The 25,046-nt window shown below is 34.6% G+C and overlaps 1 protein-coding gene across 1 annotated transcript in view; it reads left to right on the top strand.

The window, feature by feature from the left end:
* Positions 1-13,193, top strand: part of LOC142338082 (uncharacterized) — a 185,825-nt gene extending 172,632 nt beyond the window's left edge. Inside the window, exon 19 of the mRNA XM_075387713.1 lies at positions 12,821-13,193. Within this exon, the coding sequence (XP_075243828.1) occupies positions 12,821-13,115 (295 nt within the window). The 3' untranslated portion in view covers positions 13,116-13,193. The remainder of the gene's footprint in view (positions 1-12,820) is intronic.
* Positions 13,194-25,046: the final 11,853 nt, after the last annotated feature.

The raw sequence follows: 25,046 nt of genomic DNA, 5'->3' as shown, positions 1-25,046 counted from the left end.
AGTTGTGATATGTATATTGATAATAATACTGCTTATAATAAACATGTAACATTAAAACATAGGAAAAATGTAAGATTGGTTACTGGGGAAATAGTAAAGAATGGGAGTAAATTTGATTGTGTAATATGTAAGACAAGTCTGAGTCAATATAGTGTTGACCAACATTTAAAAACAAAGATGCATCTAGATAATGTTACAGGTAAGAGTAAAGATAATATATCTAAAGATCAACCAAGCAGCTTCACTGATATAACTGAAGGATATTGCAATATAAGTAATACTAGATATAACAATAAAAATGAACATAGTGGATCAGATGAACATAAAGAAAATGTTAAACAGAAAAAACTTGTTGATAAGAAGTGGAGAGATAAAGTTAGTGAGTTAGGATTAGATCATAACATGAAGCATAATCAAATAATAATAACTAGTAGTAATTATGAAGATCCTTAATTCTTGAATATACTGGAGTCATTGCATAACATACATCCTAATATTATGTTTAACACCTTTGATGTAGTTAAGTATACAAAACCTACAGATGATAAGTTAGAAGAAAACGAATTCACCTTTAGGTTAAGGACTAGGCAATATAATGGTGCACATGACTTGGATTTTTTGAATGGGGAACTAGAGACAAGAATGCAGGAACAGGAAATGAATCAATCTGGATGGAGCATTCAACGATTTGTTAAAAGAATAATGTATATACATAGGTTTTATTTTAGTGGTGGATGTGATACTGAGTTACCATTCACATCTAGATATATACTTAATATACATAATAGTGATAATCAATGTTTACTATGGTGTCTAATTGCTTATCTACATCCTGCGCCACATAATCCCAGTAGAGTTAGTAATTATAATAAACCAGAGTATATTGATGAGATAAAATTACCAAATGGGGTTATAGCTCCATATGATTATTATCACTTAAAGAAAATACAAGAACTAAATAAAGATAAAATATTATTCAATGTGTTTAATCTAAATAAAAATAAAACTATTAATCCTGTATTAATTAATCATAATGATCCTAAAGGATGTAACATATTATACTGGGATAATCATTACTTCCTATGAAAAGATGTATCATTCTTATTAAGAAAATCATCTAAACATATATGTTATCCATGTCTAAAAAGTTGTTTATCATTTAGAACAATAGATGCATTAAATAAACATTTGGATTTATGTAATACACAGAAACATATAGGGAGAAGAACATTCCATAAAGATGATTACTTAAAGTTTGATAAGTTCCATTATAAAAACAGAGTACCATTTGCTATGTATTATGATTTTGAATGTATAATAAAAGATGGTAAACACATTCCTATTGCTTGTGGTTTATATATAAAAAGTGACCATCCTGATATATTAGAAGATAAGTATGAATGTAACTGTGGTGATAAAGTAGTTGACTGGTTTGTGGATAGAGTAGATCATTATAATAAATTATTCAAAGATATATTTAGAATAAATATTCCATTGAAAGAAGATAGTATTACTCCATCCGCGAAGTGGTTTCACCAATTATATAGTAGATGTTACTATTGTAATGAGAACTTGGGTGAAGACGTCGTTAGAGATCATGATCATCTGAATGGTAAATTTAGAGGATATGCTCACAACAAATGTAACCTCCAAGCTAAGAACAATTTTGTACCAATGTATGCATTTAATTCTTCGAATTATGATAATCATCTATTTATAACTAAACTAGCAAAGAAGATGGGAGAGAAACAACATGAACAGAATCCCACTAAACTTAAAGTATTAACTAAAACTGATGAGAATTGTATTAGTATTGATATGGGTTATGTTAAAACATTAGATATGTTTAGGTTCTTCCATCCACTTAGCTTAGATGCTATAAGTAAAGCATTGAGTAATGAAGAATGTATAACATTAAATAAATGTGGCTTAGAAAGACGTAAAGGCATATTCCCATATGAATGGTGTGATAGTATAGATAAACTACATGAAACAACATTACCACCTAAGGAAGCATTCTATTCTAAGTTGAAACAAAGTGGTATTACAGATAAAGAATATAAGCAAGCAATTGATTGTTGGAAAGATACTAAATGTGAGACAATAAAGGATTATATGATGTTATATCTATAAAAAGATGTATTGTTATCAGTTGATGTATTTGAGAAATTTAGAGCTATGTGTTTAGAATACTATGAAATAGATCCATGTTACACATATTCTACTCCTGGGTTAACCTGGTTGTGTGGGTTGAAGTATACTATTGTTAGACTTAAGTATTATAAAGAAAATACAGTTAATATTTATGATACAATACATGGTATAAGAGGTGGTTTAGCTTCAGTATTAGGTGATTGTCATGTAAAATGTATGAATAAACAGATAGATCCTGAGTATGCTGGTAAAGCGAATTATTTCAAGTATTTAGACTTCAACTCATTATATGCTTCTGCTATGGTTCAAGCTTTACCTACTGGTGAGATCAAAGTATGTGAAGATCCAGAAACTGGTTTAGCAGATTCAGTATATACTAGATCTAGCTCGAATACTGGATATATCTATACCATTGATATAAAGTATAATGATGAGTTGAAACAGAAAACAAAGAAATATCCATTCTTTCCTGAAAAGACAAAAGCTAACATTAATCAGTTTACAGACTATAAAAATGAAAATAAAAAGAAAGGATATAAACCCAATGAGAAGTTAATGTTGAAGTTAACGGATAAAAACGATTATGTAATTGACGGTGAGATGTTAGATTGGTATTTAGCTAGTGGTTTGAAGTTGGAAGATATTACAATTAAGCAAAAGTTAGAGTATAGTTAGAGTGAGTGGTTAAAGCCTTATATTGAGTTTAGTATTCAGAAAAGAAAAGAAGCTAAAGCTAAGTGTGATAAATTTGGGGATGTATTCTTTAAGTTAATGAATAATGCCTTCTATGGAAAAACAATCGAGAATGTATATAATAGACAAGATGTAGAGTTAGTTAATGATGTAGATAGATATATTAAATTAGTAGAAAATATCGGTTTCAAATATTCTGTAGAGTTTGATGATGATTTAGTAGCCGTACAAAAAACGAGAAGTAAGGTTAAATTAGATAAGTTTAATTATATTGGATTTGTTATATTAGAAAAAGCTAAACTATTCATGTATAAAGCTATATATGATTACTTTGAGAAAGAGTTAGATTGTAGTTATCATTACACAGATACAGATAGTATATTTATAAACATAAATATTCCATTAGATAGTACTATAGAAAAGGAAATGGATAAGATAAAAGATATTTTACATAATAATGAGTTAAGTAAGATGAAGGATGAATTACCAAATGATACTATTATAGAAGCATGTTTCCTTAAAGCTAAAACATATTGTTACAATACTGTTAAAAGAGAAGAAGAGAAAAAGTTAAAAGGTATAACTAAAGCCACTATTAAAAAACAGATTACAATTGAAGATTATACTAGTGCTATATATGAAGGTAAAACTATATATGTAACTAATTATACTATTGATAGTAATAGACATCATTTAGAAACTAAGGAACAATATAAAATAGCTATTGATCCATTTGATGATAAAGGTATTAGAGATAGTAATGGTGAATTTAGGTTTTACCAGTGAATTTTTATAAAATAATAGCAAAAGTTAAAATTTATAAAAGAGTTAAGCTTGTTTTTTATTCAAGTTATCCACAAAGTGGCTTCACAGATTTTCGCAAGTTGGTTTTACGCGCTTTTTACACAGTCTCACTAGTTTTATACTAGTATCTGGGGACGTCCACTGGAGTCAGTGGGGAGAGAACCCGAACTATCCGTCTGATAATTGTTAATTACCAGCTTAACTCTGTACTAGTGGTTTGCACTAATAAAGACAAGAAATGATAGATTTAAAATATAAAAGAAGTGAATATATAGTAGTGGATATATAAAGTGAATCAGAGTAATGTGTGTATGGGTACCGTATCGCGGCTCTATGTTGCGGAGGTACCCATATACACATTACTTCTATTCCGTTTTAGTAGAGAGACAATGAGACCAACCATTAATGAAACTAAGAATTAGAACAACTAAAAGAACTACAAAAACACGCAAAACTCAGAAAAGCACTGATATTTTATTTTAAAAAACGGTGACTCGTTCATATAAACCATTAACTGCCCTTTGACACAATAAAAAATACGCATTATTAGATCACAAGTATGACCTTTTGATAAAAAAAAGGCAAAGTAGAAGCAAAATGGCCGCACGTAAAAAATATTTGTTTTGAAAATCCAATTTCAAACACCAATTTCATATTCCACATGGAAAGCATGCCTAGAACTACTCGCTTTTCGTTCCCTTTGAAACGTGACTCTAATCACCACAATAATTTGATATCTCAATGACATTAAAGAGTCGAAGTGCGAACGGATGTTTTAAAAAAGATGGCTGTAAGACTCCGGAACCGATTCGACGTACATATTCGCTTTGACCCAGCCAACTACTCTCTAAACAACATCAAACTCCAACTTTTTCTGTCCTGTCCTCTCCTTTAATGTCTGGTCTCACTGCATGTTTGAATTTAAATCTCACTTTTCAATGACTTTCACACAACTTACGTTTAAGGAAAACATCAGTGCTTTTCTGTTTTTCCCGTATTAATAGCCGCACAGCGATAGCTGGGGCTATTATTGGCCTTCTCTTGGTTTTTTACAATTCAAAGAATTTGAATTGTATTGGGGCGCTGTCTTTTTTTTAAGATCTGTTCACACATTTTCATTATTTTTGAAGTCAAATTGGAGTAGTGATTTTGGTCACGCCGAAACAGGAAATGGAGCGAAAAAGCGAGTGGTTTTGCAGCGTGAATTTTTTTCGCTCTAATTTTAAAGTAGAGTGAGAAAAGGGTGTTTGAACAAAAATTCGGTTTCTCAGTAGTGGGTTTTTGTTCACATGCGGCAATTTCACTCTGATTTTTACTGTTTTTTCGATTTTTTGGATAGGATTTTTTTCTAAATGGTTTTCCCAATCAATTCACAGCTCATTCTAGGCCTAGTTTTTTTGTTTGAATTAAATTTTCATTTCTCGCTCGTGGTTTTTTGTTCACATGCGGCCTTTTGACATTGATTTTCTGTTTATTTCTTTTTTTTTTCTGATTTTTTTACAAATGGTTTTCTCAATTCTTTCATAGTCCATTCTAGGTCTAGTTTTTCTGTTTAGTCAATGAAAATTCTTTGAATTGTTCGTCAGGACTTGTCCTGCTATGTTTTTTTTTCGTCGTCATGATTTTTGTTACGACCATATGACGTCACAGCCACTTTTTGTTCATTCGTTCATGCAATTTCAACTGAATTGCATGTGTGACGTCATTTTTCGCTCTTAGTGGAGCGAGTTTTTTTGTTCATGCGCGTGATTAAGTTTTTGGTCACACTTGACTTACCCCACTCTCAAAAATGACTTCCTCACTTTGAAATTGACTTTTTTTTACTTTAATTCAAAGAGATAAGGTCAAATGGGTGTGTGTCACTCTAAATGAAGGTTATTTGAGAGCAGCTATTAGAGGCAGCAAAAACTTATACAGATTTTTAATCAAAATATAACATATCAGCCTTCAATGAAAAGACGATTTTTTTGGTCTGTCTTTTTTACTGTTTTTTTAGACTGCCGATCTACGAATCTATTGCGGCTGTTTTCTGGCAATCTGCCAGCTATGTTTTTCTTTTCAAGATCTGTTCACACATTTTCATGATTTGTGAAGTCAAATTGGAGTTGTGATTTTGGTCACGCCGAAACAGGAAGTGGAGCGAAAAAGCGAGTGGTTTTGCGGCGTGAAATTTTTGCGCTCTAATTTTAAAGTAGAGTGAGAAAACAGTGTTTGAACAAAAATTCGCTTTATAGCTAATGGTTTTCTGTTCATATGCGGCAATTTGATTTTATTTTTACTGTTTTTTTGATTTTTTGAATCGAATTTTTTTCTATATGGTTTTCCCAATCCATTCATAGTCCGTTCTATGTCTAGTTTTCTGTTTAGTCAAGGAAAATTCTTTGAATTGGTTGTCCGGACTTGTCCTGCTATGTTTCTTTTTACTTCGTCTAACTTTTTTTTCGCTTTGCCCATTCTGCCGCTTTTTCGACATTTCGCGTGAAATCTTTTTGACTTCTCTAGGCTAGTTTCACTCTTCTGTCATTCTGCTCAAAATCCTTTTAAGCAGCAGCTGATCAGCAAAGCAATTCAAAATGAAGAGAGTCAAAATAAAAAAATTAAAATCAGAAATAGAAACAGGATAAACCCATAAAGCCCATTTTAGATGACCGGTAATTGAACTTTGTTCTCATAAATTTTAGTTACTATCTATTATGCTTATTGGTATTGATACCAGACCCTGTAGCCTCTCACTGAGAGACAGGAGTATGTTTAATTACGAAATTACATCGAAATAAATCGCACTCATAAAAAAATCTATTTTTGTTGATATTTTCTTTTCTTTCAATCCCAACAGAGTTATGGGATTCAACGGCGGCTATTTTCCGGCAGTCTTCTGGGTATGTTTTATAGTTTTGTTGTCCTGTGGCAGTCTCGTTATTGACAGGTCCTTTGCTCTCTAATGAGGCGTGATTTTTTGTTGTGAAAGATTTCAATTCATATATAAATTTTTATCCTTTTTGTTGCCATTTCTTTTTTAAATGTTAACTTTTCTATTTCTACCCCTTTTGTTAGTTTTTTTTCCGTCCGCTGAATCATGTTAGTTATTTTTTGTTAACACCGTTTTTTTAGTTTTTTGTTTTCTTGCTACTTAATCTGAATCATGACAGTTGCCATATTTGTTTTGAATTACACAATACCACAAAATATAATATAAGGTTGAAGGTATTACCTAATATTTATAACTCCCTGGTCACCATTTATTTAAAATATGGCTGTTTTGTTTTGACCGCCCTTTTTAATTGCTCTCGAACGAAGTTTGTAGCAGTTATATTAGTCTTGTGGTCTTTTTTCGTCTGACCCATTTGACTTTTCGCCCTCGAAAACTGGATAAGCAGGTAGCGCTCGGAGGGAATTAAGTGGCTGATCATCTCCGGTTGTTTGAGAGTAAGTCACGGCCCGACATTAGTTGGTTATGTTTCAATTGTTTGGTTTCTAGTCTTTTAGTGTCAAAATTGACAGCTCTCATTGTTTCTTCTACGTTGAGGCAGTGTTGGATTTATTTGGATGGCTCCAGTATGGTTTTGTTAATTGGATTGCTCCAATTTTGTTTTTTTTTGTAGTTTGAAATCATTCGTTTTAAAAAAAGAGAGACTTAGTGAGTTTTTGTAGTTGTCTTCAATTGTTTGCTACACCGTCCTTTGCTACACCGTCCTTTGTTTTTACCTATTATGCTTCAATGTGTTTTCTGATAAGCAGTTGTTTTATGGTTTAACGGTTGGAGGTTTTAGTTCTGCATTTTAATGAAATGAATGTCGTTTATTTTCGAAGGGTTTAGTACAACTCTAATGTCTCAAATTAGCTTTCCGTTGTTCTTCTACTTGTTTCTCATTTATTTTCTACAAATCTGGTATTGACCGTCCAAGTTTTTGTAGTCTAGACGTTTACCAACATCTTGTTAATGATATCAACTTAATCAAAACTTTAAAGAAAAAGCTGTGTAAACAGTGATTCATGCATTTTCGACTGATTTGCACGCGTGACGTCATTTTTCGCTCTTAGTGGAGCGAGTTTTTTTGTTCAATAGTATGTGTTCACACTTGACTTACCTCTCTCTTGAAGATCACTACTCATCACTATCAAAATGACTGTTTTACTTTCAAGGAGATAAGGTAACAACTGAGTGTATGTCACTCTAATTGAAGTTTATCTGAGAGCAGTGAATAGTTAAGCAGCAATAAGCTATGCCGATTCGAGATATAACATCTCAACATTTACTTAAAAACTAGCAGGCCTGCAAAAGCATAACAAGAACATCATTTAAAAGAAAAGTTATAAATTTCATTTTCGCACCACCTCGGGCTGGAAAACATGCCCCTCGTTCAACAGCCATAGGTATTACGTTACATTACCGTCACGTGATCGCAATCGAGATCGCCCAGATGTAGGTCGCAGACGACATCAAATACCTCGGGTGGGGGAGTACCGGTGGGGACTGTACCAATTGGGATGTGTTTGGTTTAGTATATTAACCCCAAGAACCAGAAATTTCGTGTTCAACTTTATTGGCTTTGCTAACTTGCATATTTAAGGAGCACTAAGACTTGTAAAGATAACCGACTTCTACAAGTTGGCATAGCGTAACGCATGTAATAGATTAGGCTGCATGTTTAAGGAGCATTTAAAAAGAGAAGAAACATAATATTGAAGGAGATAAAACAGACCAAAAAGAAAGAAAAAAGAACCACGGAAAAGAAACAAAAGAGAAAAGAAAGGAAAAAAAGACAATAAAAGAAAGAAAAGAAAGAAAGAACAGAAAGCGAAAAGCACGAGATAAACGAAAAAAGACAAAATAGAGGAAAAAAGAAACAAAAAATTAAAAGCGAGAGTAAGACAGAGAGACAGAAAAAAGAAAGGGAAAAAAGAAAGACAAAAGAAAGAGAGAGAGAGAGAGAGAAAAGCACATGAGAAAAGGAGAGAAAGAAGACAGAGAAAAGACAAAATAGAGAGAAAACACGAAACACGAAAGAGAGAACCACAGGAGGAACGAAAAAAAATTAAATCGAAAAGGAAGAGAAAAGAAAGAGAGGCGAGAGAAAATAAATCGAGAAACGAAAGACAGAAAAGAAAGAGACAAAAGACAACAGCAAAAATTAAAACAGAAAAGTAAGAGAGAAAAGCAGGAGAGAAAGAGAGAAAAACAAGAGATGAAAGAAAGAGAAGAGAAAGTGACAGAAAGCATTAAATGAGGAAAGAAAGAAAAAAGAAAAGAAGAGAAAGAGGTAAAAGAAAGGGAAAAAAGAGACAGAAGAGAAAGACGGGAAAGAAAAGCAAGAGAGAAAAGAAAGAGAACAGCAAGAAAAGAAAGAGAAAAAGAGAGAGAAAAGCGAGAAAAAAGAAAACAGAAAGGAAGGAGGAAAGAAAAAGAAAATAGAAAGCAATACAGAAAAGAAGGACAGGAACAGAATGCAGTACAGAAAAAGAGATTAGTAAGAGAAGAGAAAGAAAGAAAAGAAAGAACGAGAGAAAAGAAAGGCAGACACAAAGGAACAGAAAAGAAAGAAAAAACAAAGACAAAAGAAAAACAGAAAAGAAACAGGAAAAACGACAAACTGACAAACTAAAGAGAGAAACGAAAGAGAGGATCAAAAGAGAGAAAGATTGAGAAAAGCAGAAATAAAAACAGTAAAGAAAGGTAAACGAAGGAGAGCGAGAGAGAAAAGAGACAGCAAAGAGATAAATTAAACAAAACTGAAAAGAGACAGAAAAGACTAACAGAAAGAATGAGAGAAAAAAGCTAATGAAGAGAAACGAAATGCAGAAAAGATAGAGAAACAAAAAAGCAAATGAAAGAGAAAAGGCGGACGAAAAAGAACAGAAAAGAAAGAGAGAGAGAGACAGAAATGAAAACGACAAAAGAAACAAAGAAAAGAATAAAATTTGAAGGAGAGAACAAAGAAAAACGAAGAATCAGAAATGAGATATAATGAGGAAAAAACGAAAAGCAGAGAAACAAAACAACAAAATCAGAAAAGTCAAGACAAAGGCAGAAGCGATCAAATGCAAAAACGAGGTTTTTCCCATTTCTAAAATTTCTTGAATCTTAGCTTTTCTTTGTTCAGGAGTATATAATTTGCATCACTAAATAAGAACCCATGATTTTTTGTAATTTTTGGTCATTTTGCTTAGATTTGCCTTTTCGGTCGTTGACTTTCTCTTGCATCTGAGATTTTTCGGTCAATGAACTCTTCCGAATCAGTTTTTCGGACATTGACCGAAAAGCGCGTTTTCGGTCAACGCGTTTTTGGTCATTGACCTCTAATTATGAGTCCGCTTAACTATGCTTGTTCTATAGGTCTCCTAAACATGCCACTCGAAGCTCTTAAACATGCGGCTCTATAAACTGTCACTTGTTTAATATATACTAGCAGGCCCGCAAAAGTATAACAAGATCATTTGAAAAATAGAGGTTTTAAAATTCATTTTTTTTCTACCACCTCGGGCTGGAACACATGCCCCTCGTTCAACAGCCATAGGTATTACGTTACGTTACCGATGTGTTTGGTTTAGTATAATGCCTCCAAGTCCCAGCAATTTTGTGTTCAACTTTTTTCGGCTTTGCTGAGGGAGCGCTAAGACTTGTACAGATTACGAAATTCTACATGGTGTCGTAGCGTAACGCATGTAATACGTTAGGCTGCATTTTTAAGGAGCGTGAAAAAGAGAAGAAACAAGATATGGAGGGAGAGAAAACAGAGAAAGAAAAGAAAGACAGAAAGGAATGAGAAAAGAAAGAAACGAAAGGGCGAAATGAGACAGAAGACAAAGTAAAGACAGAAAAAAGAAAAAGGGCAGTCAACAGAACAGAAAAAGAAAAGAAAGACAGAAAAGACAAAAGAAAGAGAAAATAGACAAAAGAAAGGAAGAGAAAGAGAGAAAAGCAAGATAAAACGAAAGAAAAAATGACCGAAAAAAAGACAAAATAGAGAGAAAAGATGGGTGGACGAAAGAAGAAAAAGTCAAAAAAGACAAAGGAAACAGAGAAAGAAAAACAAACAAAAAAAGAGCCAGAGAGAAAGGAGAGAAAAGAAAAAAAGGAAAGAAAAGAAAGAGAAAAGAAAGACAAACAAAAGAGAAAATAAATCGAAAAACGACAGACAGAAAAGAAAGAGACAAAAGACAGAAAAGCAAGAAAAGAGAAAAGCAAGAGAGAAGTAACAGAGAAAAACAGAAGAGATGGAGAGAAAAGGCAAAAGGAGAGAAAGAGGGAGCAGAAAGAAACAAATGAGAAAAATGAGGAAAAAAGAACAGAAAGGAAAGAGTTAAAAGAAAGAGAGAAAAGAGACAGAATTGAAAGACAGGAAAGAGAAACGAAAAAGAAATCAAGAGAGAAAATAAAGACAGAAAAAACACAAAAGAGCGGTAGAAAAAAGAAAAACAGAAATGAAAGAGAAAAGAACGAGAAAATAAAGAGAAACGACAGAGGAACGAAAGAGAAAACGAATGAAAACAAATAAAGGCAGGAAAAAACAGAAAAAAACAGACAAAAGCAATAGAGAAAAGAGAGAAATGAAATACAGAAAAGAAAAAAAACGACAGAAAGCAAAAAAGAGAAGAAAGCAGAAAAAGAGAGAACGAGAGAGACAGAAAAGAAAAACGAAAAGAGGCAGAAAAAACTTAGAAAGAAATGAGAGAAAAGAAAAACCAAAGAGAGAAAAGACAGAGAAAAGCAAGAGAAAAGAAAGACAGAAAAGTGAGCGAGACAATAAAGAGAGAAGCTAAACAGGAACAAAAGAGAGAAAGGATGAGAAAAAGGCAGAAAACAACAGAAAAGAGAAAACAAAGAGAAAAGAAAAGCAGAGAAGAAAGAGTACAGTAAGACAGAAAAGAAATAGAAAGGAAAGAGGAAAGAACGACAAGCTAAAGAGAGGATTGAAAAAGAGAAAAACCATTAAGAAACAAAAAGGAGAAAAGAAAGAAAAAAAGAGAAAAACGCAGACAAGTACAGAAAAAGACAGAAAAAAAGCAGAACGACAGAAAAGAGACAGAGAAAAGCAAAAGAAAAGGAGAGATAAAGAAAGGAAAAAAGAAAGAGAAAAGAAAGTGAAAAGAAAGTGAAAGGGAAGATAAAAAGCAGAAGAGACAGAGAAAAAGAAATATAACCAAAAACAAAACAAATGAAGGAGTAAAAAGAAAAAGAAGGAGCAGAGAAAGAAAGAAATAGCACAGAAAAGATCTTCCTTCGAAAGTAAAAAAGAAAAATAGACCAAATTCTTCACAGCCTAACTTTTGAAAAAAAAACTGGCAACAAAAGATTCAGTTAATTAAACTTCAGTTGTTCAAAACTTTTATGAGACTGAGATCAAGCAAAACTGAAAACAAAAGAAGCAAAAGATTGTTTAAAAATTGGTCACGCAAACATTCAGCGTAAAAAGTTCCGATTAAAAACATCCGCGGCTATCCAGTCATTGACCTTTACTGCATAAATTACTTTTCGGTCACTGACTTTTTGACAATGACAGCTTTTCGGTCCTGGGCAGCTTTTCCAAAATTGAACCATTTTTACATTCAGTATTCAGTCATTGACCTTTACGGCATAGGTAACTTTTCGGTCATTTACTTTTTGGCAAGGTCAAGATTTCACTCATTGACCTTTTTCAAAATACATGCGAATCAAAACGCTTTGATGTATATTTAAGAGGCCTTAAAACATGTGAAGATTAGGAGCTTAAACAAGGTGGTATAGTTATTCGAATTACTTTTAATATGTAGATTGATAGAAGATAGATAGTGACAGTAGAAAGGCATGGAACACAAAAAATTGTGAAAAAAGGAGGGAATTGGAGAAAGTGGAAACGGATACGACGTCAATGGACAAAAATCCCGATAAATACGCGGCTCATCTGTTTCTTAGCTCAACTCATTGCGCTTTTGCATCTTAACTCACAGACCCCGGTTCGAATCCGACTGTTGCCAGTCGCTTTTTGCCGAAAAGCCTGTTTAGGGGCTGTTAAAACATGCAAAGATTAGGAGCTTAAACATGGTGCCTTTTATGTCGACACTGAATTAATATATAGAAGATAACAGAATTTTGTGTTTTTCGGTGTGTTCTTGTCTCATCATTTTGGGACTGCAGATCCAAGAAGCTGTCGCAGCCATATTCTTCCAATCTGTCAGCTGTTTTTTTCAGGTACTTGGAATGTGACCTGACAATCGAACAGATGGTAAAAGATTTGAACATGCGTAACAACCTGTGCCCAGACTCTCAGAAAAGGGCTAAACTGGGACCGAGCTACTCTCCCACCAAAATACGAGTGGGGTTCAACTACACCTCCAATCTCATGTACACTCGCAGATCTCTCACTAAGCAACAAGAGGCCGAGTCACTTGCAGTGGATAGACTCATGGAGAGATTCGTCTCTTTCTGCCAGAACACTGATGGCTGTCTGGTGGACCTTTTCAACAGAGTATTCGATGGAAACTAACTCGGAACCGAAGAAATAATGACAGTGCTATTCTTGTATTTATATTTAGACAGAACAATAGAATTTAATATAAACTGTCACTCATTTATCTCGTTGGAAGTTAGTAGCAAATACTTGGGTTATATTGGTCTTAACGACTTACAGATATTTGTCTAGCTGTAGCACATTCGTTGACGACTTGAAATTTGACTTCTTTGTTTTCAGTAATTGACCTGGTTGCAAATAGAGGGCATTAAAATTAAATAGTGCTGAGTTTCTAATGTATGGTTTTCCGAATCCGCGCGGGTACTCTTTAAGATGTGAAGGTCATTTTGAGTCTTCGCTTTGTTTTCAGTATTCGACCCGTCGTTTTCATGTGAAATTTTGCATCTTTAAGGGGCTGGGTATTTGAAATAGGAAACGCCGTTCACAGCGCTCTTAAAATTTTTTCTGGTGAATTTGACTTTTCGAATCGATGTTTGACCATAACAATGTTTCTTGCGTTTAAATGGGACTGAATGGTGAGCATAGTTCTTGCTAAAAGTTTTTAATACATGTTGATTACTTTCTGTGATAATTTCAAAAATTCTAAAAAAACTGCTGACTTTGATAAATTCTCAAACTTTTTGTGTTCCTGACGTTTTGTAGCTTATTGATTGCTCTCAAACGAAGTTTGAAGCAGCTATATTAATCCTGTGGTCTTTACGACTCGAAGAGCAGTAATGGTGTATTATTTTTTTGATAAATCGATGACTTATAGAGGATGTTCTAGAAGAAGAAGTCAAATGTCGCACGTGAAAAGAAGTGTTTTGGTTAATCTGTTGAACAAAACTCAAGCAGAGAGAGAATTTTGAGTGATTTTTGTTCATTCCTTAATGTTAGGGAGAGCGAGAAAAGTAGGAGTGAAAAAATTTAGCGCTGAGCGGGCGATATTTTATGATCACGTACGGTTTTTTAAAGTGTTTTTAATTACTCTCATAGTTTTAAGAAATTATATTAGTCCTGTTGGTCTGTTATATGCGATTTTTCGCTTGAACAAATTTTCGTCTGGCCCATTTGATTTTTCGTCCTCAAAAACGGGATAAACAGGTAGCGCCCAGATGGCATTAAGTTCCTTTAGAGCCTTCAGCTCACTATTTCGCTAGTCTCCGAGTGTGCGATATACAGAATCTGTTTTTGGAGACTTATAATTATGGTGTGAAGGGCGGTTCTTAGAGGTTGACCCGCCACAAACCCCACCCCACAGCAACCCCCCCCCGCTCATCGGCCTCTCTTTAACTCAAATTGAGATATTTCCGACACTACTGTAGCTATAAATATATATATTGACTCATTTAGTGCATCTGATTAGACTACCGCGTGCTTTCGAGACGGTTTACGATCCGAGGATTTTACCGAAAAATAACGGGGAAAAGAGTGTAAAGAGTGTAAAAAAATATTTTTACACAGTCAGTGCTACCCTTAATAAGGGTGGGAAAAGTGTAATGCAAGAGTGTAATTATAAGAAGAAGAGTGGAAGAGTGTAATAAAAAGATTAAATGGTGTAAAATAAGGGTGTAAAAATAAGTTAAAGGTGTAATTAAGAAGAGTGTAACCGTAAGAAATTACACCGTTATTCCACCGTTAAATCTTTTTTTACACTCTTAAATTACACTTTTTCCACCCTTATTAAGGGTAGCACTAACGGTGTAAAAATATTTTTACACTCTTTTCCCCGTTATTTTTGGGGAAAATCCTCGGCCCGGGAAAAAAAAGATCAGCATAAAGCCCCTTGACCAAATCATAGTCACTAGGAGTTGTTTGACCTTAAGCAATGTTTGCTGCTTGTTGCCCTACAAGGGGTCTTGGACAACACGTAAAAATTTGTGAAATCTACTTGCTATCTGTCGTAAATAAAATTCACGTGAAATGTACTTAGCATTTTAGCTGGGAAATTGAAAACTTCGCTTTTTAAGTGCTTATGTTATTTTACTGTAATTAAAACTTATAATGACAGCTGCGGAAAAACTGTTTGAGAATAATCAAAACAGGTGAAATTAAATAACCTTAATTTGTAGAAATCTGGTTGCATAGAAGCTGTAAACATCAAGGCGATTAATTTAATTACAATAAGCATGCAATTCAACTGCTTTAAATCTGGATCTTAATTACTTTAAGGTTGTATTTTAAATACAAAGGGCGTGGAATGTAATGACTTGAAACCATTTAAATGTACTTACATTGAGAGTGTGAAATCTAACAACAATTTGCTTTCAGTACATTTAAATTTTAGTTGTGAAGACTGCTTAATTTTTCTCACTTACATGTTTCAAAGAGCGTTTACTAAATGTAAGGTAAGCATTGTTCACAAGGGCTAATTAAGAATTCTTGTAGTAAGGTTGGTTGCGTGGTTCACTTACAAATGAAAGCAAATTTGGACTATAACTTTAGGATCAATTGGTTGCTGCAAATTCGATACTTTTTAATTGCTCTCAAACGAAGTTTGTAGCAATATTAGTCCTGTCGGTCTTTTTTTTATGCGATTTTTCGCTTGACCAATTTTTCGTCTGACGCTTTTGACTTTTCGTCCTCAAAAACGGGATAAACAGGTAGCGCCCAGCGGGCATTAAGTGCTCTTAGAGCCTTTTAGCTCTGTTTCAGCTCAAACAGTTTGGCTCTCTATGAGGTGTATTAAAAACCGTGAGATAAAATCAATATCTAAAGGTCTAAACTATTTGTCTCAACCGTTTCAAAAAATCTAACGGTAAGAAATTACACCGTTATTCCACCGTTAAATCATTTTTTACACTCTTAAATTACACTTTTTCACCCTTATTAAGGGTAGCACTAACGGTGTAAAAATATTTTTTACACTCTTTTCCCCGTTATTTTTGGGGAAAATCCTCGGCCCGGGAAAAAAAAGATCAGCATAAAGCCCCTTGACCAAATCATAGTCACTAGGAGTTGTTTGACCTTAAGCAATGTTTGCTGCTTGTTGCCCTATAATGGGTCTTGGACAACACGTAAAAATTTGTGAAATCTACTTGCTATCTGTCGTAAATAAAATTCACGTGAAATGTACTTAGCATTTTAGCTGGGAAATTGAAAACTTCGCTTTTTAAGTGCTTATGTTATTTTACTGTAATTAAAACTTATAATGACAGCTGCGGAAAAACTGTTTGAGAATAATCAAAACAGGTGAAATTAAATAACCTTAATTTGTAGAAATCTGGTTGCATAGAAGCTGTAAACATCAAGGCGATTAATTTAATTACAATAAGCATGCAATTCAACTGCTTTAAATCTGGATCTTAATTACTTTAAGGTTGTATTTTAAATACAAAGGGCGTGGAATGTAATGACTTGAAACCATTTAAATGTACTTACATTGAGAGTGTGAAATCTAACAACAATTTGCTTTCAGTACATTTAAGTTTTAGTTGTGAAGACTGCTTACTTTTTCTCACTTATATGTTTCAAAGAGCGTTTACTAAATGTAAGGTAAGAATTGTTCACAAGGGCTAATTAAGAATTCTTGTAGTAAGGTTGGTTGCGTGGTTCACTTACAAATGAAAGCAAATTTGGACTATAACTTTAGGATCAATTGGTTGCTGCAAATTCGATACTTTTTAATTGCTCTCAAACGAAGTTTGTAGCAATTATATTAGTCCTGTCGGTCTTTTTTTTATGCGATTTTTCGCTTGACCAATTTTTCGTCTGACGCTTTTGACTTTTCGTCCTCAAAAACGGGATAAACAGGTAGCGCCCAGCGGGCATTAAGTGCTCTTAGAGCCTTTTAGCTCTGTTTCAGCTCAACCAGTTTGGCTGTCTATGAGGTGTATTAAAAAGCGTGAGATAAAATCAATATCTAAAGGTCTAAACTATTTGTCTCAACCGTTTCAAAAAATCTAACCGTAAGAAATTACACCGTTATTCCACCGTTAAATCATTTTTTACACTCTTAAATTACACTTTTTCCACCCTTATTAAGGGTAGCACTAACGGTGTAAAAATATTTTTTACACTCTTTTCCCCGTTATTTTTGGGGAAAATCCTCGGCCCGGCAAAAAAAAGATCAGCATAAAGCCCCTTGACCAAATCATAGTCACTAGGAGTTGTTTGACCTTAAGCAAAGTTTGCTGCTTGTTGCCCTACAAGGGGTCTTGGACAACACCTAAAAATTTGTGAAGTCTACTTGCTATCTGTCGTAAATAAAATTCACGTGAAATGTACTTAGCATTTTAGCTGGGAAATTGAAAACTTCGCTTTTTAAGTGCTTATGTTATTTTACTGTAATTAAAACTTATAATGACTGCTGCGGAAAAACTGTTTGAGAAAAATCAAAACAGGTGAAATTAAATAACCTTAATTTGTAGAAATCTGGTTGCATAGAAGCTGTTAACATCAAGGCGATTAATTTAATTACAATAAGCATGCAATTCAACTGCTTTAAATCTGGATCTTAATTACTTTAAGGTTGTATTTTAAATACAAAGGGCGTGGAATGTAATGACTTGAAACCATTTAAATGTACTTACATTGAGAGTGTGAAATCTAACAACAATTTGCTTTCAGTACATTTAAATTTTAGTTGTGAAGACTGCTTACTTTTTCTCACTTATATGTTTCAAAGAGCGTTTACTAAATGTAAGGTAAGCATTGTTCACAAGGGCTAATTAAGAATTCTTGTAGTAAGGTTGGTTGCGTGGTTCACTTACAAATGAAAGCAAATTTGGACTATAACTTTAGGATCAATTGGTTGCTGCAAATTCGATACTTTTTAATTGCTCTCAAACGAAGTTTGTAGCAATTATATTAGTCCTGTCGGTCTTTTTTTTAATGCGATTTTTCGCTTGACCAATTTTTCGTCTGACGCTTTTGACTTTTCGTCCTCAAAAACGGGATAAACAGGTAGCGCCCAGCGGGCATTAAGTGCTCTTAGAGCCTTTTAGCTCTGTTTCAGCTCAAACAGTTTTGGAGTCTTATGGTGTGAACAGCGGTTCTTAGATGTTGAAGACCCCCCCCCACCCCCCCCCCACTGCTGACCCCCCACTATTGCCCCCCCACCGCCCTGTTGCCCCCCCCACCCGACTGTCGCCAACCCCATCGGCACCCCCGTGCACCCTCCCCCCACCCGTGGCTAGCTACTGACGAACAACCGCTAGCTAAAAACGCAAATTTATACTAATTTTCACAATTTTTTCAAGATTTTTGAAAATTTTTGTCAGTTTTTTAAGTTTTTTCAGCCCTAGCAGCCCTAGGTGTCAAGGAATCCACTCTAGGATTTGATAATAGGTTATTGAATAGTTTCTAGTGGTAATAGAATGGTTTCAACTTTTCAACACTGCGAATTTTTTGCATTTTTTTGATAAATTTTGCAAATTTTTTCAATGTTTTTGAAAGTTTTTGTCGTTTTTTAGGTTTATCCAGCCTCAAGAGCCAAGGAACTTCCTTGAGGGTTTAATAATAGGTTACTATGTAGTTTCTAGAAGTAATGGAATCATTTTCAAGATTTAAACATCACGAATTTTAGCATTTTTTTGACAAAAATTGCTATATTTTTTAAAATTTTTTGACATATTTTCATTATTCAAGATTTTTCAGCCTCAGGGTTCAGACAACCTCCTGAAGGGTTTGATAATACGTTGCTGCATAGTTTCTAGTGGTAGTAGAATGTTTTTCAACATTTGAACATCACGATTTTTAGCAATTGTTGGATAAAACTTGAATTTTTTTTTTAAATTTTTCAAAATTTGTCATTATCTAAGTTCTTCCAGCCCCAAGAAACCTCGTATAGGCTTTGATAATAGGTTACTGAACAATTTTTATTGCGATAGAATAGTTTTGAACTTTTTAATATCACAAATTTTATCCATTTTTTTAATAAAACTTATGATTTTTTCAATTTTTTTTTTGAAATTTTTGTCATTTTATTTGCTGTTTTTGAGTCCTTTTTTGAGTTTATCGATTAATACTGGCCAACGAAGCTTTTTAAGTCTTGCAGATGGGTTACATGACAAATATCCAGAGGCAAAAAATGTTCTTTGAACATTTTCGTCACTGCGAAATGTGGAAAGTTTTCTGAATTTTGCACTTTCAGTTTTTATGATTTAGTTACTAACAAGGCTAAAATCTCATGGAAAAAATTTCTAGCTCTCTCTCTTTCTCTCTGTGTGTGTGTTGGTTGGCGTTTCTTTCCTTCTTTTTCTCGCTCACGTTTTACCTCGCACTCTCTCTCTCTCTCTCTCTCTCTCTCTCCTTAACTCTTTTGTTGACTTCAGCGGCTGTTATGTGGCGTGATAATATCGTCTATTACCCTAGCCTCACGCCTCTTCAATCAAGCGAAAGCTAACCTCACTAAACAGTGGCTAGGTGCTGACAACCGCCCGCCGGTCGTTTGAGAGCAATTCGCCCGACGTTAGTCGGTTATGTTTACAGACATTACTTTTACGCCGTTCTATTAACCAAACTTCTGTAATGATTATCTCAGGATCGTCCCATAATGGTATCATTGTGAAGGAAGTTCCCAATTGTAGCACTGAGAATACTCCGGAATGCAACGCCTCAACGAGTTGTTCCCCATAAAAACCTCAGTAATTGTAGCTTCTGCTTAATACCAATGAGTATATATGCCCAAATAGGCTTTTTAATAGCACCCTCATCTTTTCAACCGGCTATTATAGTGGCCATCATTTTGTAAAGTTGAAAAACCTAAATTGTATTGGGGCTGTGTCTTTTTATGACTCGAAGCAGAGTTATTTTTTTATCTTTCTAGGGCTCGAAGAATGCGGTTTTTCTACATAAATACTTTGGATTTTATTGGTGCCCTGTTTTATTGATGCCTCGATGAAGAGCATTAGTAACTTGTCTTTTTTTTGTTGAAAAACTTTTTGGAGTGTTGTTAAAACAGGTAGCAAAAGTCAACGTCACACGTGCAAACTGCGTTTTAAACAGTTAAACGCATTGAAGAGCAAACAGTAGGGCGAGTAACTTTTTGAGCACGCCGCTCTTTCGTGAGAGAGCGATAAACGTAGGTGTGAGAAAATTTGGAGCCAAAGGTCCCCCACCGTTGGCCAAAGACCCCCCTTCGTTGGCCGTTCACTCATCCAGTTCACTTCTGAATAGCTAATAGTTTCTCGCTGTCGGTTTCTCACATACCTCGTTAAAATTTAAAAGGAACAGCATAAACCCATAAAACCCTGTGACCAAGTCATAATCCCTAGGAGTTGTTTGACCCTAAGCGATGTTTGCTGCCCTATGTGGGGTCTTGGATAGCCCTTAAAAATTTGCGAAATCTACTTGCTATCTGTCGTAAGGAGTATTCACATAAATTCTAATTAGCATTTTAAACTAACCCTAAAAAACGTCGGATAGGAAGAAGTTGTTAGAGTTGCAACTTGTGAAACATTTCCAACAACTATCTTATTTTGCTTTCCCCTTCAAAATATAATTTGTCTACTTCGTCTCAAATTGAATGATACAATGAACTAAATGCTGAATGTAGTTCACTTAGTGTTTGGCTTGGGCTTAAGTTAATCTTTCATTTTAGTCGATTTCCGAGACTTCGGATGAGTTTTTTAAAGAACATTTTTTGAGAACGATTTTTTGCGACTTTTGAAGAACGATTTTTTGCGACTTTTTCTTGACAGCGAGAAGTCAAATCAGAACGGAGTCGAAAAACGGAGCAAAAATGAAAGTAATTTGGAAGAGAAACTTTTTCAAATTATTTTTAAAGTTGAGTGAGAAATTCGTGTTTGGAGCAATTTTCGGTTTTTGTAAGCAATTTTTTTGACGTGCGGCATTTTGACATTCAATTCCTCTATCTCTGCTGTCTCCTGTTTTTTTAAATTAATTTTTTCAAAAGTTTATACATGTTTTCTAAAAATGCATAGGTCTTTTTTGATTTCGCTACAGGGCAGTTAATGTAATGATTTAATTAGACACTGTTAATGTAATGAATGAGACACTGTTTGTTTCAATGATTCTTTGTTTTGCTCGACTTTATTTTTTTTGTTGTCCTTTTTCTAATCTCTTTAGTGGCTGGTCTCATTGGCTCTCTATGAGGTGTATTAAAAACCGTGAGATAAAATCAATATCTAAAGGTCTAAACTATTTGTCTCAACCGTTTCAAAAAATCTTGGTCTGGCCCAGTTGTGTAGTTTTTTGCTATCACTTGGTCTCAATGATGACAGTTTTCATTGATAGTTAATGCTAAGGAGGATTAAGTGGATCTAATTCATGTTTTGGCTCAGAGTTTGGCTAGGGCTTTAATTAATCTTCTATTCGAGTTAATTTTGGATTCCTGAGACTTTGATTCTTAAGCACATTTTTTGCGACATTTTGATGACAGTGAAAAGGCAAATCAGTGTGGAGTCGAAAAATGCAGCGAAAAGCGAGTAAGTTTGTATAAGTTTCAATGGATAAGTCGTTTTTGATTTCGCCAAAGGGCAATTTTTTGGTTTATAAGAATGTATTGTTTGTTTTAAGAAAAGGACTGCTCTCATTGGGTTTGTTATCAGATGTTTTCAAATAATGTCTCATTTTGTCCGGCCCAGTTTTGTGGTTTTTATTTTCTCTTGGGCGTATTAATGACATTTTTTATTGTTTGTGAATGATAATGAGTCATAAATGAATCTAAATAGTTTTTTGGATTTATAGTTGGTGTTTTTCATTATTTTGAGACCCCAATTATTTTAAAATTCGTCGTGAAATTTTGCGTTTTCCGGGTATTCATTTACTATTTTTTTGCATTTTTTTTTCATTTTACACCATCTGATCACACATCACTTCAATTATTGTTTGCTAATGACTCAAATTTTTTTCATAGCTAATATTTCAAAAGTTTTCTGATTTTTGCCGAATTTTTTTTTATCGTGCCTCAATTTGCTATGGATGATTTCGCTCCCTTCAAATTGCGTATGCAAATTCTTCTCAAAGCCGTTGGAAGGTGGCTAGGACAATAGTGGAACAGGGGATGAAGCGGAGAGTAATTAACCACTTTTGAAGGCTGAGCTAGAGAGCTGCTACTTGTGTGAAAGTTTTCTTCCCAGTAAACGTAAGTTCTAACACGATAAAGAAAACACTGGCTACCTTTCGTCAGATTCTATTATCGGCTCAGTGTGCTTTGCTGGAAAAATCATTTTTAGATCCTCAAGTCATAGACTGCAACTGGTGCAGCAACTTGGAATTTTTTTGTTCAAAACTGTTCCCTTTGTCTTACGTTCAAAATAAAAACGCAACTACGCTCATTGTCAAGGAACAATTTAAACAGAGCCTGAAGGAGGTTGTCTCAACTCATCGAACAGGAGTTTTTCTGTGTAATAAAAATGGATGCTCAAATCTCGGAGCTACGAACGAGGTTAATCGATTAAAGAAACGTTGGATTAAATAACACGTCGCAGAGCATCCGTTACCGAACGAGATCTACTATATTAAAAACTCAATAGTCACATTAACTCATATGATTATGGGAAGACTAGTAAGAAGCTGTAAAAGAGCTATTAGCGCTGCTCTTAGTGGAAAAACCAGGTCGCACAATGTTTGTATTTGCAAAATGTGCTTATTCGAGCAAACTCTGTACTCCTAGACCATCAACTGCAATTAGCAGTGATCCAGAAGATTAAAAAACGCTCACGTCTAATCGGTTGCTGCTAGGTGGGTCGAGTATTGCCTTTCCGTTTAATCCGAATGGTTCGAGATACGATGATATGCGAAATTTTTAAAGTGCAAAATTATGCCGACTTGATATGGTCCAGATGAATTGGTCAGCCCAAATCAAACAGGAGAACTAAACAAAACAAAAATCAATTGACAATTAACTTGGTTAACATGATATTGTCATCAACACAACAGATTACCAGTTTATTTAATCTAATATCAGCAGTCCGTTTCTTTTTCTTCACAAGAAATAGGCCTCTTACAATATGCTTTTGTTCTCCCCACTTAGATCAGGTAAGAACGAAAACTTGTGATCTTAGGCATTAACTTAGCTAGAGGGCTTTCTTCTGGATACATTATGTAGTTTTTCGGGTTGATGACCTTTTCAAATTGAGCACATTTGAAGTTGCTCGCACCATCGTCAGTTTGATTTTAGGTTGATGCCCCCACTCATTGGGTGACAAAACATCAGAGCGCTAATAATTGGCGTTAAAATTTGTTGTCCCTGCTGTTTGGGTGACTTATAAAATAGATTTTTGAATCCATGCCAGTAGACATTTAGTCTAAAAGAACGCTGCCCTCTGAAATTTCGTGATAAATATTTGATAACTTTTATCCGATTACAACTGCAACGTCAACATACTTCTTCAAGGTATAAAGGTTCCATCTTCATAGCGAAACGATCTCCATTTAGATCTAGTTCCTCTGATGCACAGATTTGAAGCCCTTAAGATGGCAAAATTCAATCTCAGTTTGACCCAGTTCATGATAATGCTGTAGGGTTTGTCCCGCTTAGAAGCGAGTCTGTCCGCCAGTCTTCTGAGAAAAATTTTGCTCTCTCTGGCCATCATGCCGTCAACACTGAAAATTAACGGAGTGAACGCTATATGCTTTTCCTGGCAAGCCTCGGAGTATTTTTTTCTTTTTTCGTCAGCGCAGCTTTCCAACACATCCTCTGGTTTTTTGTTGCTGTAAGATTTTGCCTCAGTGTCTTTGACACGAATATCAAACGAGGCAGTTTCTTGCGGGCTCCAGACACTTCTTATGAGAAGATCGGCTCTTAATGCTTTCTGATTCTCTGAATGTTCGCGAATTACTGGCTATTTTTGAGTTTAAGTCCAAGGCACGATATCTCCCAATAAATCTCTAATTTCTTTATGCCTTTGTGTAATCAGGCCTCCTTTTTTGCAGATTAGGGCATGCTGAACATGGAAATCTTCACCACAGTCGTCACATTTCACAGGGAGGTTCGTTAGGGGTAAACCGTATCTTAGCGCTATGGAATCCTGGAACTCGTTCTTCGACAAAACAAAATTGTCTCTCTCTGACATTTCTGCTGTTAATCAACAAGAGTTTACTGACAGCAAAAAAAGTGAAAATTGGCAAAGTTTCCGACTGATTTGCGATTCCTTGAAAAAGCTACACAAAGGCTCGGGTTTTTGAAATTTTCCCCGGCTCTGAGATACAATCCGTTCAACAACCGTGAATTTATCACTGTCAACTACAACCAATCAGTTCTGAAACTGGCGTCTCTTCTAACATAAATTGCGTGTTTTCCCAAAATAAATCATGGCAGCCAATGTTGTCGGCAATTAGGATAGGGGACAAAAAATTAACTCCGAAAATTGATAATTAATTCCGAAATACTTTTTAGAAGCTCTTCATTTGCTTTTAAGTCATTCTGTATGTACTTACTTAGATTTCGTTATCAGTATTGGCGAGTCAGAGATTTTATTTACAGAGAAACATCAGTTTTTCAGTCCACAAATTCATTATAATATGGTATAGAGTAAAAAAACAAGGCCCACGATTTTGTTGACGTTGCTAATATTATTTTTGCATATCTACCTTTGTGTGTGGTTTTTGAAAGTGACACTATAACAATTTATCGCAATATCTATTGTGCTTTTTGAGATACAAAACCATGGAATCAGGCGTACAGATTATTAGGCTTGAGAGAGTAATCAGCCTCAACAGTTGTATGTATTCGATATATGTATTTTTAGCCAACACACAGGATAGCCTTTTTTGGCAAACTATGGTCTTTCATGAGATCAGAACTAGGACATGGTTGAGTTAATTGTTGCCAATGATCATGACAGGCTACCACCTCGTCTCATCAGCCCTGGCACACTAACTCAAAAAAATTCAATACAACAACCTCACAAAACAATCCGCTGAAATGTGCTGGAACTTGAAAATTCAGCTCATTTGTGCGCATTTTTTTAAATAAGTTTGGGCGCATTTCAGCGCATTATTATGTAATAAAGGTTTTGCGCGCATTTCTTGCATAACTTTTGGAAATTTTCTCAAGCC

Source organism: Convolutriloba macropyga, chromosome 4 (assembly GCF_964194025.1).
Source record: "Convolutriloba macropyga chromosome 4, txConMacr16.3, whole genome shotgun sequence".
NCBI lineage: Eukaryota > Metazoa > Xenacoelomorpha > Acoela > Convolutidae > Convolutriloba > Convolutriloba macropyga.
The sequence above is the reverse complement of the archived record's forward strand: the minus strand, read 5'-3'. Positions and strand labels throughout refer to the sequence as shown.